This window comes from Scatophagus argus, chromosome 9 (genome assembly GCF_020382885.2).
Source record: "Scatophagus argus isolate fScaArg1 chromosome 9, fScaArg1.pri, whole genome shotgun sequence".
Lineage (NCBI taxonomy): Eukaryota > Metazoa > Chordata > Actinopteri > Scatophagidae > Scatophagus > Scatophagus argus.
In genome coordinates this window covers 26,360,381-26,385,137 of record NC_058501.1, presented here as the reverse complement: position 1 = coordinate 26,385,137, position 24,757 = coordinate 26,360,381, and the positions used below count along the sequence as shown (strand labels likewise).

Sequence of the window (24,757 nt, the reverse complement as noted above, 5' to 3'; positions counted from 1 at the left end):
CCTGCCTGCCTGCCTGCCTCTCACTGCCTCACACTCTCCCTGGCCCACTCTCCTTGCCTGCCTGCCTCTCACTGCCTCACACTCTCCCTGGTCCACTCTCCCTGCCTGCCTTCCTGCCTGTCTGCCTGCCTGCCTAACACTCTCCCTGGCCCTTATCCTAACACTCTCCCTGGTCCGCTCTCCCTGCCTGCCTGCCTCTCACTGCCTCACCGCCTGCCTGCCGGCCTGCCTGCCTACCTCTCACTGCCTCTCACTGCCTCACACTCTCCCTGCCCCACTCTCCCTGCCTGCCTGCCTGCCTGCCTGCCTGCCTCTCACTGCCTCACCGCCTGCCTGCCTGCCTGCCTCTCACTGCCTCACACTCTCCCTGCCCCACTCTCCCTGCCTGCCTTCCTGCCTGCCTGCCTGCCTGCCTGCCTCTCACTGCCTCACCGCCTGTCTGCCTGCCTGCCTCTCACTGCCTGCCTTCCTGTCTGCCTGCCTGCCTGCCTGCCTGCCTCACACTCTTCCTGGCCCTTATCCTAACACTCTCCCTGGTCCGCTCTCCCTGCCTGCCTGACTGCCTCTCACTGCCTCACACTCTCCCTGCCCCACTCTCCCTTCCTGCCTCTCACTGCCTAACACTCTCCCTGCCCCACTCTCCCTTCCTGCCTGCCTGCCTGCCTGCATGCCTGCCTGCCTCACACTCTCCCTGGCCCTTATCCTAACACTCTCCCTGGTCCGCTCTCCCTGCCTGCCTGCCTGCCTCTCACTGCCTCACCGCCTGCCTGCCGGCCTGCCTGCCTGCCTCTCACTGCCTCACACTCTCCCTGACCCTTATCCTAACACTCTCCCTGGCCCACTCTCCCTGCCTGCCTGCCTCTCACTGCCTCACTCCCTCACCGCCTGCCTGCCTGCCTGGCTGCCTCCCTGCCTGCCTCCCTCTCACTGCCTCACACTCTCCCTGGCCCTTATCCTAACACTCAGAATCAGAACCAGTATCAGAATCAGAATTCCTTTATTTATCCCTGGAGGAAAATTCTTGGAGGGAAACTCCAACCCTAACCCTAAACCCTAACCCTGCCTGCCTCTCACTGCCTCACCGCCTGCCAGCCTGCCTGCCTGCCTCTCACTGCCTCACACTCTCCCTGGTCCACTCTCCCTGCCTGCCTGCCTGCCTGCCTGCCTCTCACTGCCTCACCGCCTGCCTGCCTGCCTGCCTGCCTGCCTGCCTCTCACTGCCTCACACTCTCCCTGGCCCACTCTCCCTGCCTGCCTGCCTCTCACTGCCTCACACTCTCCCTGGCCCACTCTCCCTGCCTGCCTTCCTGCCTTCCTGCCTTCCTGCCTGCCTGCCTGCCTGCCTCTCACTGCCTCACACTCTCCCTGGCCCACTCTCCCTGCCTGCCTGCCTGCCTGCCTGCCTCTCACTGCCTCACACTCTCCCTGCCCCACTCTCCCTGCCTGCCTTCCTGCCTGCCTGCCTGCCTCACACTCTTCCTGGCCCTTATCCTAACACTCTCCCTGGTCCGCTCTCCCTGCCTGCCTGACTGCCTCTCACTGCCTCACACTCTCCCTGCCCCACTCTCCCTGCCTGCCTGCCTGCCTGCCTGCCTGCCTCTCACTGCCTCACCGCCTGCCTGCCGGCCTGCCTGCCTGCCTGCCTCTCACTGCCTCTCACTGCCTCACACTCTCCCTGCCCCACTCTCCCTGCCTGCCTGCCTGCCTGCCTGCCTCACACTCTTCCTGGCCCTTATCCTAACACTCTCCCTAGTCCGCTCTCCCTGCCTGCCTGCCTGCCTACCTGACTGCCTCTCACTGCCTCACACTCTCCCTGCCCCACTCTCCCTGCCTGCCTGCCTGCCTGCCTGACTGCCTCTCACTGCCTCACACTCTCCCTGCCCCACTCTCCCTGCCTGCCTGCCTGCCTGCCTGCCTCACACTCTCCCTGGCCTTTATCCTAACACTCTCCCTGGTCCGCTCTCCCTGCCTGCCTGCCTGCCTCTCACTGCCTCACCGCCTGCCTGCCGGCCTGCCTGCCTGCCTCTCACTGCCTCACACTCTCCCTGGCCCTTATCCTAACACTCTCCCTGCCTGCCTGCCTCTCACTGCCTCACTCCCTCACCGCCTGCCTGCCTGCCTGCCTGCCTCCCTGCCTGCCTCCCTCTCACTGCCTCACACTCTCCCTGCCTGCCTGCCTCTCACTGCCTCACTCCCTCACCGCCTGCCTGCCTGCCTGCCTGCCTCCCTGCCTGCCTCCCTCTCACTGCCTCACACTCTCCCTGGCCCTTATCCTAACACTCAGAATCAGAACCAGAATCAGAATCAGAATTCCTTTATTTATCCCTGGAGAAAAATTCTTGGAGGGAAACTCCAACCCTAACCCTAAACCCTAACCCTGCCTGCCTCTCACTGCCTCACCGCCTGCCAGCCTGCCTGCCTGCCTCTCACTGCCTCACACTCTCCCTGGTCCACTCTCCCTGCCTGCCTGCCTGCCTGCCTGCCTCTCACTGCCTCACTGCCTCACCGCCTGCCTGCCTGACTGCCTGCCTCTCACTGCCTCACACTCTCCCTGCCTGCCTGCCTGCCTGCCTGCCTGCCTGCCTCTCACTGCCTCACCGCCTGCCTGCCTGCCTGCCTCTCACTGCCTCACACTCTCCCTGGCCCACTCTCCCTGCCTGCCTGCCTGCCTGCCTGCCTGCCTGCCTCTCACTGCCTCACACTCTCCCTGGCCCACTCTCCCTGCCTGCCTGCCTGCCTGCCTGCCTGCCTCTCACTGCCTCACACTCTCCCTGGCCCACTCTCCCTGCCTGCCTGCCTGCCTGCCTGCCTGCCTCTCACTGCCTCACACTCTCCCTGGCCCTTATCCTAACACTCAGAATTAGAACCAGAATCAGAATCAGAATCAAAATTCCTTTATTTATCCCTGGAGGGAAATTCTTGGAGGGAAACTCTCCCTGCCTGCCTGCCTCTCACTGCCTCACCGCCTGCCTGCCTGCCTGCCTGCCTGACCCTCACTGCCTCACCGCCTGCCTGCCTGACCCTCACTGCCTCACACTCTCCCTGGCCCACTCTCCCTGCCTGCCTGCCTGCCTGCCTGCCTGCCTGCCTGCCTGACCCTCACTGCCTCACACTCTCCCTGGCCCACTCTCCCTGCCTGCCTGCCTGCCTGCCTGCCTGATCCTCACTGCCTCACACTCTCCATGGCCCTGCCTGCCTGCCTGCCTGCCTGCCTGCCTGCCTGACCCTCACTGCCTCACACTCTCCCTGGCCCACTCTCCCTGCCTCACCGCCTGCCTGCCTGACCCTCACTGCCTCACACTCTCCATGGCCCACTCTCCCTGCCTGTCTGCCTGCCTGCATGCCTGACCCTCACTGCCTCACACTCTCCCTGCCCCACTCTCCCTTCCTGCCTGCCTGCCTGCCTGCCTTACACTCTCCCTGGCCCTTATCCTAACACTCTCCCTGCCCCACTCTCCCTGCCTGCCTGCCTGTCTGCCTCTCACTGCCTCACCGCCTGCCTGCCTGCCTGCCTGCCTGACCCTCACTGCCTCACCGCCTGCCTGCCTGACCCTCACTGCCTCACACTCTCCCTGGCCCACTCTCCCTGCCTGCCTGCCTGCCTGCCTGCCTGCCTGACCCTCACTGCCTCACACTCTCCCTGGCCCACTCTTCCTGCCTGCCTGCCTGCCTGCCTGATCCTCACTGCCTCACACTCTCCATGGCCCTGCCTGCCTGCCTGCCTGTCTGCCTGCCTGCCTGACCCTCACTGCCTCACACTCTCCCTGCCCCACTCTCCCTGCCTGCCTGCCTGTCTGCCTCTCACTGCCTCACCGCCTGCCTGCCTGCCTGCCTGCCTGACCCTCACTGCCTCACCGCCTGCCTGCCTGACCCTCACTGCCTCACACTCTCCATGGCCCACTCTCCCTGCCTGCCTGCCTGCCTGACCCTCACTGCCTCACACTCTCCCTGGCCCACTCTCCCTGCCTGCCTGCCTGCCTGCCTGCCTGCCTGCCTGCCTGACCCTCACTGCCTCACACTCTCCCTGGCCCACTCTCCCTGCCTGCCTGCCTGCCTGCCTGATCCTCACTGCCTCACACTCTCCATGGCCCTGCCTGCCTGCCTGCCTGCCTGCCTGACCCTCACTGCCTCACACTCTCCCTGGCCCACTCTCCCTGCCTGCCTGCCTGCCTGACCCTCACTGCCTCACACTCTCCCTGGCCCACTCTCCCTCCCTTCCTCCCACCCTGCCTTTATTGTCATTGTTCAAGCATAACGAAATTTTGTGAAGATTCTCGGCTTAAAAGCACACTTTTTTCACCAGGTGTGAGGTGTTCACTGACCAGGAGAGGTCAGAGGAAATGTGGATGCTCAGATTTTAGCACACTAAAAAAGAGGATTCAAGGATTCAAGGAACTTTATTGTCATACCAGCTCACATTCACATGTTTATGGTACAAAATTAGGACTCAGGTCCCGGGAGCAGCAAATGGACTAAAAAAATATAAAGTAGGAGGTAACATAGAATATAAGCTAAACAGAAAATAGAATATAAAAGAATATAAAACTAGACATTTAAAAAAGCTCAACAAAAACTTAAACACAGGCTTGTCCATACTTGGTTGTAGGACCTCAAACAAGACATCTTCAAAAAGTCTTCTGTATATCCAAAGGGTTCCCTGAGAAACAAGAGAATTTGTTCAATACAGTGCAAAAAACTGGGTCAGAAAGATCCTATATGATCTTGTGCATGCTATACATTTATAACATGTGATTTCAGTTTAAGAAAGCATTAAAAATGGTAAAATATGACATTGTAGCTTAAAATAGGCAAAGGTAAAATTTTAATGTTATATACATTGAAACTTGGAAATAGCAATAAAGTTAGGCAAAAATACCAATTTATTATTATATACATTTAAATTTGGAAATAGAAATAAAGTTAGGCCAAAAATGCCAATTTACTGTCATATACGTTGAAACTTGGAAGTGGCAAAACTTGGAATTGGAAGGTGGAATGTTGGAATGGTGGAGTACCACTACCACCTAGTGGCCACTTCCAACTTCCAAAAACCCACTTCCAAATTCCAACTTCCAACTTCCAGCCTCAATATTAGCAGATTGAAAAGTGGGTTGGAATTATGGAAACACCCAATTTCTAATTGACGCGCCATTCAAAAACCCTATCCCTAACCCTAACCCTAACCCTAACCCTAATTTCTAACCCTAATATTCACGAATCTAAAATTTTCTAACCCTAACTATGATCTTTCCTAACCTTAACCTTGCTATTTTAACCCTAATAATTTCAACCCTAAATTCTTGTCTAACCCTAACCCTAACTGATTATCATAACCCTAGTTCTTTTTACTCTTGCTATTTTACCGATCTTAACCCTAAAATTATTGATATTATATTTCATGTTCTATATGTTTCAGGATGGTAGGATTGGGTTACTTGTTAAAACTCAGATGGATGTAATTGACTTAAAAGTTAAAAATTGTTAAAAGGACAAAGATGAATTCATTTTAAATTATAGTGGATACTTTTCTTTAAAAAGGGTTAAAAAGATAAAAAGTTTTTAATAAAAAGGAATAAATATGTCAATTAATTTAATTTTGTTGTACATAATTGATGTATTTATTATAAAAAATAAATAAGGGATGTGGACATTGTATCCATTAGTCATGATTGGGTTATTTAAATTCTAACTAAAATAATTTGGAAGGGAATTCATTTTAGCGAAAAAAGGAAAACAGAGTTCATAAATTTGGGGAAGTGCTTTCAAGGCTCATTTCTGCTCTGACCTTTGGAGAGGAAACATCACTCTTGTCTGGGAGCAATATATTGGTTCTTTTTTGCTTTTGCCCTTGCCTGAAGAAGACTGTTCCAGGTCGAAACGTCGCGATATAAGGGCATATTTGATTGAGGGAGTTTTTTAGTTGACTTTTGTTTATTTCATTTTTTTATTTTTTTAAAAAAAACAAAGGAGTTTTCGCTGCGTTGCAGTTGTTTTAAGTTCATTTTATTTTTATTGATTGATTAAAAAATCACATTTGTGATGGCGGATTGGACAGTGGTCCATTATGGGAGGCGGAAACCCCGCCCCCCTCGTGAGAGAGTCGAGGATCGACAGGAGTCTGGGTTCAGGTGGGGGGCCCGAGCATATCCGGTCCCATGCAATGTGGGACCGGCTCGAAACTCTGCACCTAACCCTACCCTAACCCTAACCCTAACCCTAACCCTAACCCTACCCTACCCTAACCCTAACCCTAACCCTAACCCTACCCTAACCCTAGAAAATTAAAGGAAAGTAAGGGAAAGAAAAGAAAGGTGATGAGAAAGACCAAATAAGGAAAGCAAGAAAAGACAAGATAGTTTATACTTCATATAACAAAGGCGAACCTGAATAAAGGAGGGGGCTGGGACACTGGTCGTCCCCTTGTGATGGACAGTGCACTTCTGTCTCCCAGGAGGGAGGCAGCTCTTACCTTCATCCTAACCAGCCAGTGCCTCCTCGGGATTCGGCCACTGTCCCAGTCCCCCTAGAATTTAAGCTAAGCTAAGCTACTTACCTGGAACCGTGTCCCTTTCCTCAACCCTAACCCTAACCCTAACCCTACCCCAAACCCCAGCGAAGCGAACTTAAATTAAAAGGAAAACGTAAATTAACGATAACGAAAAACTAAAAACAGAAAAGCCTATATAAAGGAAAGAAATATACTTACCTGCTGCAGTTGGTCCGGTACTGTCGAAGCTGAAGGATGGAACAGGGGGTGCCATGGGGGGGTTCCTTGCATGTACAACCTGAAGAAGACAAAACACAAGTCGAAACGTCGTTAAGAGTGCATGCAAGAAGAAAAACAACAATAACAAACAAAGTACAAACAAGTAAACAAAGTCAAGAAAAGACTAACACAAATTCTAAATTAAGATATCAAGCTCAAATTCGAGAAAATTAAAGGAAAGTAAGGGAAAGAAAAGAAAGGTGATGAGAAAGACCAAATAAGGAAAGCAAGAAAAGACAAGATAGTTTATACTTCATATAACAAAGGCGAACCTGAATAAAGGAGGGGGCTGGGACACTGGTCGTCCCCTTGTGATGGACAGTGCACTTCTGTCTCCCAGGAGGGAGGCAGCTCTTACCTTCATCCTAACCAGCCAGTGCCTCCTCGGGATTCGGCCACTGTCCCGGTCCCCCTAGAATTTAAGCTAAGCTAAGCTACTTACCTGGAACCGTGTCCCTTTCCTCAACCCTAACCCTAACCCTAACCCTACCCCAAACCCCAGCGAAGCGAACTTAAATTAAAAGGAAAACGTAAATTAACGATAACGAAAAACTAAAAACAGAAAAGCCTATATAAAGGAAAGAAATATACTTACCTGCTGCAGTTGGTCCGGTACTGTCGAAGCTGAAGGATGGAACAGGGGGTGCCATGGGGGGGTTCCTTGCATGTACAACCTGAAGAAGACAAAACACAAGTCGAAACGTCGTTAAGAGTGCATGCAAGAAGAAAAACAACAATAACAAACAAAGTACAAACAAGTAAACAAAGTCAAGAAAAGACTAACACAAATTCTAAATTAAGATATCAAGCTCAAATTCGAGAAAATTAAAGGAAAGTAAGGGAAAGAAAAGAAAGGTGATGAGAAAGACCAAATAAGGAAAGCAAGAAAAGACAAGATAGTTTATACTTCATATAACAAAGGCGAACCTGAATAAAGGAGGGGGCTGGGACACTGGTCGTCCCCTTGTGATGGACAGTGCACTTCTGTCTCCCAGGAGGGAGGCAGCTCTTACCTTCATCCTAACCAGCCAGTGCCTCCTCGGGATTCGGCCACTGTCCCAGTCCCCCTAGAATTTAAGCTAAGCTAAGCTACTTACCTGGAACCGTGTCCCTTTCCTCAACCCTAACCCTAACCCTAACCCTACCCCAAACCCCAGCGAAGCGAACTTAAATTAAAAGGAAAACGTAAATTAACGATAACGAAAAACTAAAAACAGAAAAGCCTATATAAAGGAAAGAAATATACTTACCTGCTGCAGTTGGTCCGGTACTGTCGAAGCTGAAGGATGGAACAGGGGGTGCCATGGGGGGGTTCCTTGCATGTACAACCTGAAGAAGACAAAACACAAGTCGAAACGTCGTTAAGAGTGCATGCAAGAAGAAAAACAACAATAACAAACAAAGTACAAACAAGTAAACAAAGTCAAGAAAAGACTAACACAAATTCTAAATTAAGATATCAAGCTCAAATTCGAGAAAATTAAAGGAAAGTAAGGGAAAGAAAAGAAAGGTGATGAGAAAGACCAAATAAGGAAAGCAAGAAAAGACAAGATAGTTTATACTTCATATAACAAAGGCGAACCTGAATAAAGGAGGGGGCTGGGACACTGGTCGTCCCCTTGTGATGGACAGTGCACTTCTGTCTCCCAGGAGGGAGGCAGCTCTTACCTTCATCCTAACCAGCCAGTGCCTCCTCGGGATTCGGCCACTGTCCCGGTCCCCCTAGAATTTAAGCTAAGCTAAGCTACTTACCTGGAATCGTGTCCCTTTCCTCAACCCTAACCCTAACCCTAACCCTACCCCAAACCCCAGCGAAGCGAACTTAAATTAAAAGGAAAACGTAAATTAACGATAACGAAAAACTAAAAACAGAAAAGCCTATATAAAGGAAAGAAATATACTTACCTGCTGCAGTTGGTCCGGTACTGTCGAAGCTGAAGGATGGAACAGGGGGTGCCATGGGGGGGTTCCTTGCATGTACAACCTGAAGAAGACAAAGCACAAGTCGAAACGTCGTTAAGAGTGCATGCAAGAAGAAAAACAACAATAACAAACAAAGTACAAACAAGTAAACAAAGTCAAGAAAAGACTAACACAAATTCTAAATTAAGATATCAAGCTCAAATTCGAGAAAATTAAAGGAAAGTAAGGGAAAGAAAAGAAAGGTGATGAGAAAGACCAAATAAGGAAAGCAAGAAAAGACAAGATAGTTTATACTTCATATAACAAAGGCGAACCTGAATAAAGGAGGGGGCTGGGACACTGGTCGTCCCCTTGTGATGGACAGTGCACTTCTGTCTCCCAGGAGGGAGGCAGCTCTTACCTTCATCCTAACCAGCCAGTGCCTCCTCGGGATTCGGCCACTGTCCCAGTCCCCCTAGAATTTAAGCTAAGCTAAGCTACTTACCTGGAATCGTGTCCCTTTCCTCAACCCTAACCCTAACCCTAACCCTACCCCAAACCCCAGCGAAGCGAACTTAAATTAAAAGGAAAACGTAAATTAACGATAACGAAAAACTAAAAACAGAAAAGCCTATATAAAGGAAAGAAATATACTTACCTGCTGCAGTTGGTCCGGTACTGTCGAAGCTGAAGGATGGAACAGGGGGTGCCATGGGGGGGTTCCTTGCATGTACAACCTGAAGAAGACAAAACACAAGTCGAAACGTCGTTAAGAGTGCATGCAAGAAGAAAAACAACAATAACAAACAAAGTACAAACAAGTAAACAAAGTCAAGAAAAGACTAACACAAATTCTAAATTAAGATATCAAGCTCAAATTCGAGAAAATTAAAGGAAAGTAAGGGAAAGAAAAGAAAGGTGATGAGAAAGACCAAATAAGGAAAGCAAGAAAAGACAAGATAGTTTATACTTCATATAACAAAGGCGAACCTGAATAAAGGAGGGGGCTGGGACACTGGTCGTCCCCTTGTGATGGACAGTGCACTTCTGTCTCCCAGGAGGGAGGCAGCTCTTACCTTCATCCTAACCAGCCAGTGCCTCCTCGGGATTCGGCCACTGTCCCGGTCCCCCTAGAATTTAAGCTAAGCTAAGCTACTTACCTGGAATCGTGTCCCTTTCCTCAACCCTAACCCTAACCCTAACCCTACCCCAAACCCCAGCGAAGCGAACTTAAATTAAAAGGAAAACGTAAATTAACGATAACGAAAAACTAAAAACAGAAAAGCCTATATAAAGGAAAGAAATATACTTACCTGCTGCAGTTGGTCCGGTACTGTCGAAGCTGAAGGATGGAACAGGGGGTGCCATGGGGGGGTTCCTTGCATGTACAACCTGAAGAAGACAAAGCACAAGTCGAAACGTCGTTAAGAGTGCATGCAAGAAGAAAAACAACAATAACAAACAAAGTACAAACAAGTAAACAAAGTCAAGAAAAGACTAACACAAATTCTAAATTAAGATATCAAGCTCAAATTCGAGAAAATTAAAGGAAAGTAAGGGAAAGAAAAGAAAGGTGATGAGAAAGACCAAATAAGGAAAGCAAGAAAAGACAAGATAGTTTATACTTCATATAACAAAGGCGAACCTGAATAAAGGAGGGGGCTGGGACACTGGTCGTCCCCTTGTGATGGACAGTGCACTTCTGTCTCCCAGGAGGGAGGCAGCTCTTACCTTCATCCTAACCAGCCAGTGCCTCCTCGGGATTCGGCCACTGTCCCGGTCCCCCTAGAATTTAAGCTAAGCTAAGCTACTTACCTGGAATCGTGTCCCTTTCCTCAACCCTAACCCTAACCCTAACCCTACCCCAAACCCCAGCGAAGCGAACTTAAATTAAAAGGAAAACGTAAATTAACGATAACGAAAAACTAAAAACAGAAAAGCCTATATAAAGGAAAGAAATATACTTACCTGCTGCAGTTGGTCCGGTACTGTCGAAGCTGAAGGATGGAACAGGGGGTGCCATGGGGGGGTTCCTTGCATGTACAACCTGAAGAAGACAAAACACAAGTCGAAACGTCGTTAAGAGTGCATGCAAGAAGAAAAACAACAATAACAAACAAAGTACAAACAAGTAAACAAAGTCAAGAAAAGACTAACACAAATTCTAAATTAAGATATCAAGCTCAAATTCGAGAAAATTAAAGGAAAGTAAGGGAAAGAAAAGAAAGGTGATGAGAAAGACCAAATAAGGAAAGCAAGAAAAGACAAGATAGTTTATACTTCATATAACAAAGGCGAACCTGAATAAAGGAGGGGGCTGGGACACTGGTCGTCCCCTTGTGATGGACAGTGCACTTCTGTCTCCCAGGAGGGAGGCAGCTCTTACCTTCATCCTAACCAGCCAGTGCCTCCTCGGGATTCGGCCACTGTCCCGGTCCCCCTAGAATTTAAGCTAAGCTAAGCTACTTACCTGGAACCGTGTCCCTTTCCTCAACCCTAACCCTAACCCTAACCCTACCCCAAACCCCAGCGAAGCGAACTTAAATTAAAAGGAAAACGTAAATTAACGATAACGAAAAACTAAAAACAGAAAAGCCTATATAAAGGAAAGAAATATACTTACCTGCTGCAGTTGGTCCGGTACTGTCGAAGCTGAAGGATGGAACAGGGGGTGCCATGGGGGGGTTCCTTGCATGTACAACCTGAAGAAGACAAAACACAAGTCGAAACGTCGTTAAGAGTGCATGCAAGAAGAAAAACAACAATAACAAACAAAGTACAAACAAGTAAACAAAGTCAAGAAAAGACTAACACAAATTCTAAATTAAGATATCAAGCTCAAATTCGAGAAAATTAAAGGAAAGTAAGGGAAAGAAAAGAAAGGTGATGAGAAAGACCAAATAAGGAAAGCAAGAAAAGACAAGATAGTTTATACTTCATATAACAAAGGCGAACCTGAATAAAGTAGGGGCTGGGACACTGGTCGTCCCCTTGTGATGGACAGTGCACTTCTGTCTCCCAGGAGGGAGGCAGCTCTTACCTTCATCCTAACCAGCCAGTGCCTCCTCGGGATTCGGCCACTGTCCCAGTCCCCCTAGAATTTAAGCTAAGCTAAGCTACTTACCTGGAATCGTGTCCCTTTCCTCAACCCTAACCCTAACCCTAACCCTACCCCAAACCCCAGCGAAGCGAACTTAAATTAAAAGGAAAACGTAAATTAACGATAACGAAAAACTAAAAACAGAAAAGCCTATATAAAGGAAAGAAATATACTTACCTGCTGCAGTTGGTCCGGTACTGTCGAAGCTGAAGGATGGAACAGGGGGTGCCATGGGGGGGTTCCTTGCATGTACAACCTGAAGAAGACAAAACACAAGTCGAAACGTCGTTAAGAGTGCATGCAAGAAGAAAAACAACAATAACAAACAAAGTACAAACAAGTAAACAAAGTCAAGAAAAGACTAACACAAATTCTAAATTAAGATATCAAGCTCAAATTCGAGAAAATTAAAGGAAAGTAAGGGAAAGAAAAGAAAGGTGATGAGAAAGACCAAATAAGGAAAGCAAGAAAAGACAAGATAGTTTATACTTCATATAACAAAGGCGAACCTGAATAAAGGAGGGGGCTGGGACACTGGTCGTCCCCTTGTGATGGACAGTGCACTTCTGTCTCCCAGGAGGGAGGCAGCTCTTACCTTCATCCTAACCAGCCAGTGCCTCCTCGGGATTCGGCCACTGTCCCGGTCCCCCTAGAATTTAAGCTAAGCTAAGCTACTTACCTGGAATCGTGTCCCTTTCCTCAACCCTAACCCTAACCCTAACCCTACCCCAAACCCCAGCGAAGCGAACTTAAATTAAAAGGAAAACGTAAATTAACGATAACGAAAAACTAAAAACAGAAAAGCCTATATAAAGGAAAGAAATATACTTACCTGCTGCAGTTGGTCCGGTACTGTCGAAGCTGAAGGATGGAACAGGGGGTGCCATGGGGGGGTTCCTTGCATGTACAACCTGAAGAAGACAAAACACAAGTCGAAACGTCGTTAAGAGTGCATGCAAGAAGAAAAACAACAATAACAAACAAAGTACAAACAAGTAAACAAAGTCAAGAAAAGACTAACACAAATTCTAAATTAAGATATCAAGCTCAAATTCGAGAAAATTAAAGGAAAGTAAGGGAAAGAAAAGAAAGGTGATGAGAAAGACCAAATAAGGAAAGCAAGAAAAGACAAGATAGTTTATACTTCATATAACAAAGGCGAACCTGAATAAAGGAGGGGGCTGGGACACTGGTCGTCCCCTTGTGATGGACAGTGCACTTCTGTCTCCCAGGAGGGAGGCAGCTCTTACCTTCATCCTAACCCTAACCCTAACCCTAACCCTAACCTAACCCTACCCTAACCCTAACCCTAACCCTAACCCTAAACTAAATAAAGTATACTTACCTCTAACCCTACCTACTAACCCTAACCCTAACCCTAATTCCCTCCCCCCTCCCCTCCCTATTGTAACCCTAATACCGGTGCAGGCGACGGAAAACCAAAATAAAGAAAACCGAAATAACGGAAATCTAAAGAAAAAATCCTGCTAAATAAAAAAGGAAAGCATACTTACCTGAAAGCTCAGTTTGTCTTGGCCGTCGAGGAGGAAGGATGGATCAGGGGGTGCCACGGGGGTGTGCTGGACCTGAGGAAGACCAAAAAGAGTCGAAACGTTGTCGGATCAGCACACAAAAGGGATGTACAAGAAACAAAGTAAACAAACAAATACCAAACAAGGGAAACAAACAAACAACAAAAGGGAAAGGGAAAAGTCAAACAAGACACAAAGAAAGTAAGGGAAAGTAAACAGAGATGACAAGAACAAACATTGATACTTCATATAACAAAGGCGAAACACAGCAAGGTTGGGGGTCGGGGCAGTGGCTCTACAAGCCCCAGGATGGCCCGTGCATTTCCTGTCCACCAGTGGGTGGACAGTTCTTTCTCAAAACAATACCGTATTTTCACGACTATAAGGCGCATATAAACGTCTTAGATTTTTTTCAAAATGTGCAGCGCGCCCTATCGTCCAGAGCGCCCTATCTGTGTGCGGACGTAGTTGAGAACCATGATGCTGCGGACGTGATAGACGACGGTAGCGCAGCAGCATCCGGCGGATTATTGTGAGAAGCTGGCGAACTTCCGCTCTTTCTGCAGCAGACACATCGCCGACAAAAACATCCAGCCGAGCCACATCACCAACATGGACGAGGTGCCGCTGACGTTCGACATCCCGGTGAGTCACACGGTGGAAAAGAAGGGAACCAGCACGGTAGCGATACGCACAACGGGGTACGAAAAGGCTTCGTTTACCGTTGTGCTCGGCTGCCATGCTAACGGACAGAAACTGCCGCCGATGGTGATTTTTAAGAGAAAGACTTTGCCTAAAGAGACGTTTCCAGCAGGCGTCATTATTAAGGCAAACGAAAAGGGCTGGATGGACGAGGAAATGATGAAGGATTGGCTGAGGCAGGTGTATGTACGGAGACCGGGTGGTTTTTTCCACACATCACAATCGCTGCTGGTTTGTGATTCCATGCGTGGCCATCTCACCGCCGACGTCAAAAAGCAAGTGAAGCAGATGAACGCTACGCTTGCTGTGATTCCGGGAGGTCTGACGAAGGAACTCCAACCGCTGGACATCGGCGTGAACCGGCCGTTCAAAGTGAGGCTGCGAGCGGCGTGGGAGCGGTGGATGACCGAAGGAGACCACAGTTTCACAAAGACTGGAAGGCAGCGCCGGGCGAGTTACGCCACAGTTTGTGACTGGATTGTAGCTGCTTGGGCTAACGTGTCTGCTGGCACTGTTGTTCGAGCTTTTGCTAAAGTCGGCATCATTTCTGGGGAGCCGCACGGCAAGGACTCTGACTCTGACAGTGAGGAACGTGAACCTGCCATGTGTGATTTAGCGCAGCTGTTCAATTCCGACACAGAGGATGAGGACTTCAATGGGTTTGAGTGACTGTTACCGGTAATGTGCTTGTTTTAGTGTTGTTGTAATTAATACTTAAATAAAGCACAACCAAACTCAGTTTTGCTCCCGATCTATTTTTAAATATGCACGTGTGTGTTGTCAGGCGGGCGTACGTAGTATATGAATACACACAGGGGCGGACGTGTATATAAAACGTGTATATAAAACCCGCGCCCTATCTTCAGATGCGCCTTATCTGTGTGTTAAATACAATAATTGCACACATAACTGAGACTGCGCCTTTTTGTACGGTGCGCCTTTTCGTCGTGAAAATACGGTACATAGTCTTCAGAATTCCAGTTACAACAACCTGTCATGTCTGTCCTTTGTAATGTATGATGTTTACTGCATGTATGTTTCTCTCTCTCTCTCTCTCTTTCATCCTCTCTGTCCTGTCTACCTCTTCTTCTCCTCCTTCACCCAGCCGACTATCAGCAGGATGGTTCTCCCTTGTGAGTCAGGTCCTGCTCAGGGTTTCTTCCTGTTAAAAGGGAGTTTTTCCTTGCCACCGTCTGCTTGTTCAGGAGTTCAGGCTCTGGGTTTCTGTAAATCACCTAGGGACAACTTTGATTGTATAAGGTGCCATATAAATAAAATTGAATTGAATTTAATTAAACAGAAAGTTATGCATTATTATATGATTTCTACTACAAATATTGTAAGCAAGCAAAATGTTTTTATTCACATATTTACAACATATTTACCAGTTGCTCTCCTCTGCTCTCCAGGCCTGTCTGCTCTATATCCCTGTTCAATGTATGAACTGTCACATGCAATGTCTTTACTGTAGCTAACATGAATTCGGCATCGCATTGTAAGACAATAACCAATCATAAAGTTGTCTTTTACAAAACATTTTAGAAAAACTACTGTTACACGTCATCTTTTAGCAACAGTGACGGAAATAAAAGGACATGAAATGAAATGAAACAGAACATAACCTAGTCTACCTTAAATAACTTGTTTCTACTTGAGCTTACAGAACTCAGCGGTGCTTCCATGATAAACACAAAGTCCAGCATGGAGAGGCTGAGTGAATGTAGTCCGAATTCTGTGGAGGAGGGTCATGGATTCAGAGATGCTGTAGAAAGACAGAATACCTGCACTGTGATCCAGGTACACCCCAACTGTGTGGGACTGAGCACCTGAGACTGGAGTTGTGATATTGTTGTACAAAAACACATAAGTGTTTCTGTTGCATCTTAATGCCCAAGATTTGTCATTACGTCCAAATGCACATTCATTTGAGAATCCTTCTCTACCAATATTGTTGTATGCAACTGCTACATCAACTCCATAATTTTCTCCACTCCACTTCACCTCCCAGTAACAACGTCCACTCAAACTATCTGCACTTAGCACCTGATTGTGTTGAGTAAATCTGTCTGGGTGACTATAATGATACTGTACTGGGTTTACTCTGATTGCTTTTCTGTTCCCGTCCAATAACAGCAGGTGTCTGTATGCTGTGTTTGCATCCAGTGTGATTTCATGTGAATATTTTAAGAAGTCAGCTCTGATCTTTGGCTGAGATTCAGAGAGTAAAACATCCACATCAGTTACTGCCCATGAGATGTTTGTCCATGTGTCCCTCAGGATGTCCTGTAGTTTGTCACCGAGCTCTGACACAGCAACCGTCACATCCTCAAAGTGTCTCAGAGGACGGATGTTGATGCTGGATGAGTGTGTGGACTCACTGAGTGCTGACAGTGAGGGGTAGTTGTGTAGAAACTGGGTGTGATCCTCTGTGTGTGAGAGCTTCTTCAGCTCAGCGTCTTTCCTCTTCAGCTCAGTGATCTCCTGCTCCAGCTTCTCCTGAAGCTCCAAGACTCGACTCACTTCAGTTTGCTGCTGGGATCTGAGCTGCTGCTTCACATCAGAGCTTCTTTTCTCCATGAGATGGATCAGCTGAGTAAAGATCTTCTCACTGTCCTCCACTGCTTTATCAGCAGAGCGATTGATGGCCTCCACCTCCTGTTGAAGCACCTTCAGGTCTTTCTGTCTGTCCTGGATTCTCTGCTGGATGTTCATCTCGAGCTCCCTCTGCCTCTCAGTCCTTTCTGCTGCAGCTGACACTGTGTCGTGGCCTTTATGTTCATCCACTGGGCAGAGATAACAGATACACTGCTGATCAGTACGGCAGAACATCTTCATCACCTCATCATGACGAGAGCAGATGTTCTCCTGGAGGATCTCAGTGGGCTCCACCAGCTTGTGTTTTTTGAATGGAGGCACATCATAATGAGGTTGGAGGTGTTTCTTACAGTAAGAGACCAGACAGACCAGACAGGACTTGAAAGCTTTCATTTTTGTCCCAGGGCAGAAATCACAAGCCACATCTTCAGGTCCAGCATAGCAGTGGTCAGCAGGACCAGGTTGGAGATCAGACTTTTTTACTTTCTCTACTAAAAATGTTAGCATGTTGCTTTTCATTAGAAAAGGTCTGGGTGTGAAGGTCTCCTTACAGCAAGGGCAAGTGTAGATTCTTTTCTCATCCTCTTCATCCCAGAAGCTGTTAATACAGTTCATACAGTAGCTGTGTCCACAGGGAATCGTCACCGGATCCTTCAGTAGATCCAGACAGATGGAACAAGAGAAGGTTTCCTGGTCCAGCTGAGCTCCTTTCTGCGCCATTTCGCCTCTCAGTGACAACGACTGTCTGACTTTCAGTTCCTCAAAAGTGAAAGCAGTTTGATCTGTGAGCTAAACAACACGTGTTTCTGCAGCCAATGAGGCCTGTCAGCTCCTGCACTTCACCACCATGTTGGTTACACTCGTCTTGAAACTCTAGATCAGAAGGGGAGGGAACAAGCAAACATGAGGGCAGAGTAGAGCTGCAGCAGTGTTTGGCATCAGAGAGAAGAGGGAGGGCTTATCGAGCTTTGACTCAATCCAGGAAGAAATGCAGCTCTGTGAAACTGAAGCCCTGTCAAATCCTGCTCAACATTTCCGTTTTTAGTTGTAAGAAACTTCTTGGCTCATAAGGCTGGTGCCTCCATAATTCACTAACTCTTCCTGAAATTATGTTTAGTTTGCTATTGCAATAATAGTACTTTAAATTTACACTTTCCCTGAAGTACAATGAAGGAGAATGGAGTGAAAAGTAAAGACCTAAGTAAAGCACAGATATTAGGGGCGCTGTGTCAGCCAAATTGCATTAAAATAAATAAATGCACATGTGTCTGTAGAGTTAATGTCAAGAACTCTAAATAACATATGTAGTTATTTTAGTTATTTACGTTTTCTCATTTTCTGTTGCATTAAGTTTTTCCTGTCTTTCCTGTTTTTCTAAGTCTTTCCTTGTCTTTTTGTAATTATCTCTGCTCTGGTATCACGCTGGCTTTTATCAGTGTCTCACCATCACGTTCATCACGTTCTACATTCCTGGACCACAGAGGAGACTACACACTACACACGCACATCCGCGTCACCTGCACATCTTCATCAGCCACACGTCTTCATCAATTTACATATATTATGTGAAGTCTGGAAATAAAGCCAATGACAGCTCTTAGTCAGTAATGCAGGCAAAGTTCACCACAATAAAATGAAAAATTAAGTAAATTGTGTTTACCTACCATTTTTCCATTTTCAAATAAAATCCCAAGATGGAGCAAACTGTTGCAATCACTTTGTCAAAGTATGAAACAGTCAGTCTGATCATGATGAACATATACAGCTGTGTCCTTAATAACAGCAGTCCAACATCACTAACTAGATCAATCACTGTTTTTGGTAGAAATCATATTTCTACATGGAAAATAATTTACTGGTAGGGGTAATAGAGTGATAGAAAACCAACAGACTCAACAGTCATGACATGTATGGTAGGTCAATCAATTTTGTGAAAAAACAGGTGTCCAACAGGAGGCCCATATTTAAGGACGAAGGCAGCAAATGTTGTACATGCTGGTTATAGTGCATTTCTGAGTAAAATGGGTCGTTCCAGACATTGTTCAGAGGAACAGCGTCCTTTGATTAAAAAGTTGATTGGAGAGGGGAAATCACATCAAGAAGTGCAGAAAATGACAGGCTGCTCAGCTAAAACAATATCAAACACTTTAAATGGCAACCAAAACAAGAAAGATGTGAAAGAAAATGGAAAAATACCTTTCGACTGGATCGCAGAACAGCCAAAATGGCAAAGACTCAGCCAATGATCAGCTCCAGGGAGATCAAAGAAGGCCTAAAGTTACCTGCGAGTACTGTAACAATTAGAAGACATCTACACTCTAAAATGTGAAAAGTTGAGCTTACTTGAAAGAATCTAGGAAACTAGTTGCACTAAAAAAGGTAAGTAAATTTTACTAATAGCCTTAAGTTTACTTCATGTCTACTTGTTAAGTTTACTTTAAATTTAATTGTATGTACTTTGTGAAGTCACTTACACTTAAAAATAGGAAGTATAATAAACCTGATTTTTTTCCATTGTTACCAACTTAAATAAGCCAAGTTAGTTTACTCAGTAGAATCTAGGAAAGCGATTTCACTTAAAAAAAATAATAAAAAAACCCAATAATAATAAAATAATAATAATAAAAAATAAAAAAAAATCAAGTAAGCAGATAAGATAATCCTTTATTAGTCCAATTACTGAGAAATTACAGTGTTACAGCAGCAAACAGGATACAGAGGGTGCAAAGCATGCAGGGATAAGGGAAGGATGAGCATTCAAAAAGAATAAATACACAGGAAACAAGTACCTGCAGCTGTACACAGTACAGAAAAGAAAAAGACTATTCACACTAGAGTCCCTCAAGTCATGATTAGTGGATGGATTGATTATTGTAGCGATTTGTTTCAGGAAAACACTAAGTATGTATGTACTGATCCAAGTAGTAGTGTTACATGAGTAAGGATTATTGCACGATTATTATTACACATGTATCATTGCAGGTCTGGTGTGACCATTTGTCCCATTATTACACATGATTTATTGTCCAGTTAACACATTCAACAGCTTAAAATGTCCAGTCTATCAGCTGTGCTTGTTGTGGAGTCTGACAGCAGGGGGCAGGAAGGAGCGGCGGTACCGCCTCCACACAGAGTGGGTGTAGCAGTCTGTCACTGAAGGAGCTGCCCAGTGCTGTCAGAGTGTCCTGCATGGGGTGGGAGGGGGTCTCCAGCATGGACGACAGCTTGGCTATCGTCCTCCTGTCACCCACCGAGTCCACTGAGTCCAGGAGGCAGCCCTCCTCACCAGTCTGTCCAGCCTCTTTTTGTCCCGGGCAGAGATGCTGCCTGCCCAGCAGACCACACCATAACAGATGGCTGATGCCACCACTGAGTCATAAAAGCTCCTGAGGAGTGGACCCTGTACTCCTAAGGCCCTCATCCTCCTGAGCAGGTAGAGTCTGCTCTGGCCCTTTTTGTACAGGGCGTCCGTGTTGTCAGTCCAGTCCAGTTTCTTGTTGAGGTGAACGCCCTGGTATTTGTAGGAGATGACTCTCTCAATGTCTGTTCCCTGGATGTTCACCAGTGCGGGTGGGGTGTGTTGGTGCCTGTTGAAGTCCGAACAAAGAATGATAAATTTGCAGGCTTACTTTATAATTGGAACAAAATGTGATTCTGTGCATCTTAAGTCAAGGCCACTCCTGGAAACAAATGAAGTGACACAATAACAGCAAATATGTAAGCCTTTAAAAATAATCTTTCATAAGAAAATCTTTCTAAATAAATAAACATATCTTTTACTCTGACATTACTTAAGACTTCAAGGCTCTTTTTATCACAATACCAATATTCAATTAAGCTTCAGCCAGCTTTCAAATTAAATGAAACACAAACAATACATATGTTTTGAAGTGGAAAAAACAAACAAAATGCAAAAATAGAAAAAAAAAAAACTTCCCATGAGAAAAGACATTCTCTCACTTTTCCATTTTCATGTTGGCTGCCACCAAATCTTTCTGTAACATCTATAACATTTAGGGCTAGTGTGTCCCAACATTTTATTAAACTTCAAAAACTAGTTCAGATTTGTCAAGATGGGATTAAACCCCCAACCGATATCCCACAAACTGAGACACTATAGAAACTTAAGTATAACAAGTCACCAAAATCATCCAACTGTGACTGACTGTAACTTACTAGGAACTTTGCAGGTTAGTTGCAAGTATGAGTTAAACACTCAAATCACGTATCCATGCTTCAGGATCCCTTGCTATTTTAAGGATCTGCCGGCAGTACACACACCTTCTGCAAAGAGCATTGTGCTGTCCTCACACCACATAACTATGTGAAGCTAGACAGCCAGCGAACAAACTAAAATAGGCCTCCAAACAAGGCTTGCTTTTATTGATTTTACTGAAGCTCTTTCACAAAGTTTCTATATTTTGTAACTGATATATACAGAAAGAGAAAAATAAATTACAGCTAATACACAGTACCACACCTAATGATTAGCCATTTGCATTACATTACATTCATTACATTCTTAACAACCAAAATACTTCTAACTCATGTCCAAATGCTTTCTGAACACATCAATACTCACAAAGACAAAAGATTCCCCAAGGTGCAAGCGATTTTAGCCACATTTAGTGTGTATGTGAGCCATTTTCTCCTTTATTTCTACAAAGCGCTTCTTTACAACATTACCAGAGAAAAATACATCAAAGATCCATGGTATGAGCGCTCACTCGTTCTTGTTGTCGCATATACAAAAGAACAAAGAGCATTTGTGCTAGAGATATCTCACTCTGATCAGACTTCAAAACAAAATATTTGAAACATTTTTAGCATGAATTCACTTATACTATTTATTAACTACTAACTTATTCATAAACTTATTTATGTAACTTAATTCCATCTTGAACCAATTACTGCCTTTTACCAAAAGGCATAACAAGTATTTTTCAAGCTCTGAAGTCTTGGTCTCAGGTTACCTACACCCAGATTGAGCATCACCCTCTGAATGAAGTCAAAGGTGTTCTTTAGTCTTTTTAGATAATCCAAATGAAGAGCGTATACTAGTCCAAATGTAAGACAAAAAGCTTGTGCATGGCTTCCAGTATCATCCATTACAATATTACTTTCCAGTAATGATAATATTAGAGGGTTCAGGAGGCAGGGCATGTGGACCTGGCTGCTGTCTGTCTTCCTGAAACAAATCGGTACAAGAATCAATCCATCCACTAATCATAACTTGAGGGACTCTAGTGTGAATAGTCTTGATGGACTGGACATTTAAGCTGTTGAATGTGTTAACTGGACAATAAATCATGTGTAATAATGGGACAAATGGTCACACCAGACCTGCAATGATACATGTGTAATAATAATCGTGCAATAAACCTTACTCATGTAACACTACTACTTGGATCAGTACATACATACTTAGTGTTTTCCTGAAACAAATCGGTACAATAATCAATCCATCCACTAATCATGACTTGAGGGACTCTAGTGTGAATAGTCTTTTTCTTTTCTGTACTGTGTACAGCTGCAGGTACTTGTTTCCTGTGTATTTATTCTTTTTGAATGCTCATCCTTCCCTTATCCCTGCATGCTTTGCACCCTCTGTATCCTGTTTGCTGCTGTAACATTGTAATTTCCCAGTCATGGGACTAATAAAGGATTATCTTATCTTATGGTATAACAGCCAATATCCCAACAGGAACTTGTGTAACATCAGCGATGGTATCGGTGTCCTGTAGATATAGAGGAAGATTAAAAACTAATTTGAAAATTTGTGATGCATGAAGTCATACTGCACATCAAGTCGAGTTTTCAACTCGCTTATTAACTCTTCCCAAGTAATCGGTCTTTCATGGAAAGTTACTTTTCAAATGTCATTTTTAATCAAGCACCAACCTCACTGGGCAGGACTGGTCCATGGTTCTGACAGAATAAAATGACATCAGCAGCACAAAATGTAACACAGTAGGGTCACAAACAACTCACCTTTCACTCTGTAGGCAGGGAGGGAAAAGACATCATTGAAGTCTTTCAACTGGGTTACAAGCAAGCTTGAGCTACTTTTGCAGCCTTCGTAAGCTCTAACGGGGTTCATGATACCATGCAAAGTTGCCTACAAATGAACAGAACATTGGTATTCAGAATCACAACCTGCTGAATCTGCCTAAATTTTGGAAGGCCTGTGCATGAACCAACAGACACCACCATGTCAGCTGCATACTTAATACCATCTATGCTAACAGATATTGCTGTAAGGACTGTGTTTTGAGGTGCATCCCTTGCCAGCAAATGCTGCTGCACATTGTCTGGGAAGGAAGAAATCATGACACTCTTTACTTTGTCCAATTCTGGTTTAAAAAATGAAGCACAATTTAAATGGTAAGCCATCATCTTCTGATGTTTATCAGCCAAAGTCAGAGGAACATTTCTGAAGTTGTGGGCTCCATGAATTACTTGTTCTTGGGGTTTGCAACTTTCATCTTGTGATGATGTTGTCAATGGCTGACCGTGTACAGTTTGTTATTCTGGTATAGGTATCAATAGTAGGTTAAAAAAAAAAAAAAAAAAAAAAAAAGATGAATAAATCATATTTAGGAAATCATGTTCAGAAGTATTATCCTTAGCATTATCAGTGCTGAAGTCTCCTAAAATAATGCACTCCTTCTTACGGTCACTGATATGATAAAGAATTTCAACAAGAAAGCATTGAGGTTGTCAAAAAGGCCAGCATCACTGACGCAGAAAAGGGCTGAACCCCGATGCAGAGTCTAACAAGGCTGACGTCTGAGCAACAGCCTTTATTTACAAAAATCAACAGGCTCACACTTACTGTGACTTGAGATCAAGAAAACTGTGGCAAAAAACTCCTGTCATGGCATATCATGGCAAGACAAAAAAAGGTTTCCTGGCTTGACCACACAGGCATACAAAAACACTCTGACACAGGTGACTGGGAATATGAGGACTAAATAGACACGACAACGAGACACAGGTGACACACATTAGGAGGGACAAAGCAATCAAGAAAACCAAAAGCAAAGCTACCTGAAAACAGGAGACACAGGGGAAGTGACGCTTTTCAAAATAAAACAGGACATGACATAACCCTTGAACATAAAACATGAAAACACAAGACACACATGGAACATGACAAGGACTCAAAAACCAAAAGACAGAGAACCAAGACGTGACAGAAACCTGGAACATAAAACATGAAAACACATGAGAAACAAACATGAAACAAGGCACGTGGACTACCAAAATCAAAGAACAAAGCATAACCAAAACACCAGGCATGACAGAGGTCAGAATCAGGGGGGTGATAAGTTACTCCAATTATAAGAGTTTTTGCATTATTTAAAGTTAACTATATGAATAGGGAGTCAGAGTGACCATCACCAATAACCAGGTCTTCACAGATTGCAGAGGTGAGGTCAGAATTTAATAAATAAACATACACCACCACCACTCTTATTTGGTCTATTATTAAATAGAGTGCAGCCATCAATACATACCCTCAATAAAGGTATCCAAGTGAGAAGTCTCATTAAGTGTAACGTCTCCCAGATGGCTGCTTAAGCGAAACATACATTTCTGTCGTTCAAGGCTAATCAAGTTGTTTTTAGAATGAATTATGAAAACTAATGGCGGAAAGACAAACCTAACAGACCGCCAGCAAAATTCACGTCGATGTCAGGAGCAGGTTAACTATTGGAAAAGTTTGTCAGATGAAAAGCAGGTACATTTAAACATGGCGTTCACGTCTTCTTTGTTCAGCTGCTGTTGAGTAGCAGTACAATGAGTGCTGCCACTGCTGGCTGGGAGATAAACTGCAACATCCAAGCAGCAGGGGCAGTTTTCAGCAAACATTGTAGACATTAAAGTTATCTGTGGTTTAAATGAAAACCACAGACTTTTATGTATACAGTACAGTATCACTCTTTAGTATCATGTTAATAATTTTCTGAAGATTGGTGTTTTGTTCTAGGACAACTAAAACAGCATCTTTTGCTACTCTGAGGATCAACATATATATCAGTACATGTATACCCTTATGTAATTGCAAATGCGTCAGTCAAATTTATATTACTTTGCCGGTAATTGTTCTATATAAGAAAAAGCTATTTCAGGGTAGAACAGAAAATCTTCTTTAAC

The 24,757-nt window shown here is 45.2% G+C and overlaps 1 protein-coding gene across 1 annotated transcript; it reads right to left on the bottom strand.

Annotated features, from left to right (window-relative positions):
- Positions 1–15,339: 15,339 nt before the first annotated feature.
- Positions 15,340–18,045, bottom strand: LOC124065130 (tripartite motif-containing protein 16-like). The gene has a single exon (XM_046400241.1). It carries the CDS (start codon positions 17,315–17,317, stop codon positions 15,650–15,652), a length of 1,668 nt encoding a protein of 555 aa, XP_046256197.1. The 5' UTR covers positions 17,318–18,045; the 3' UTR covers positions 15,340–15,649.
- Positions 18,046–24,757: the final 6,712 nt, after the last annotated feature.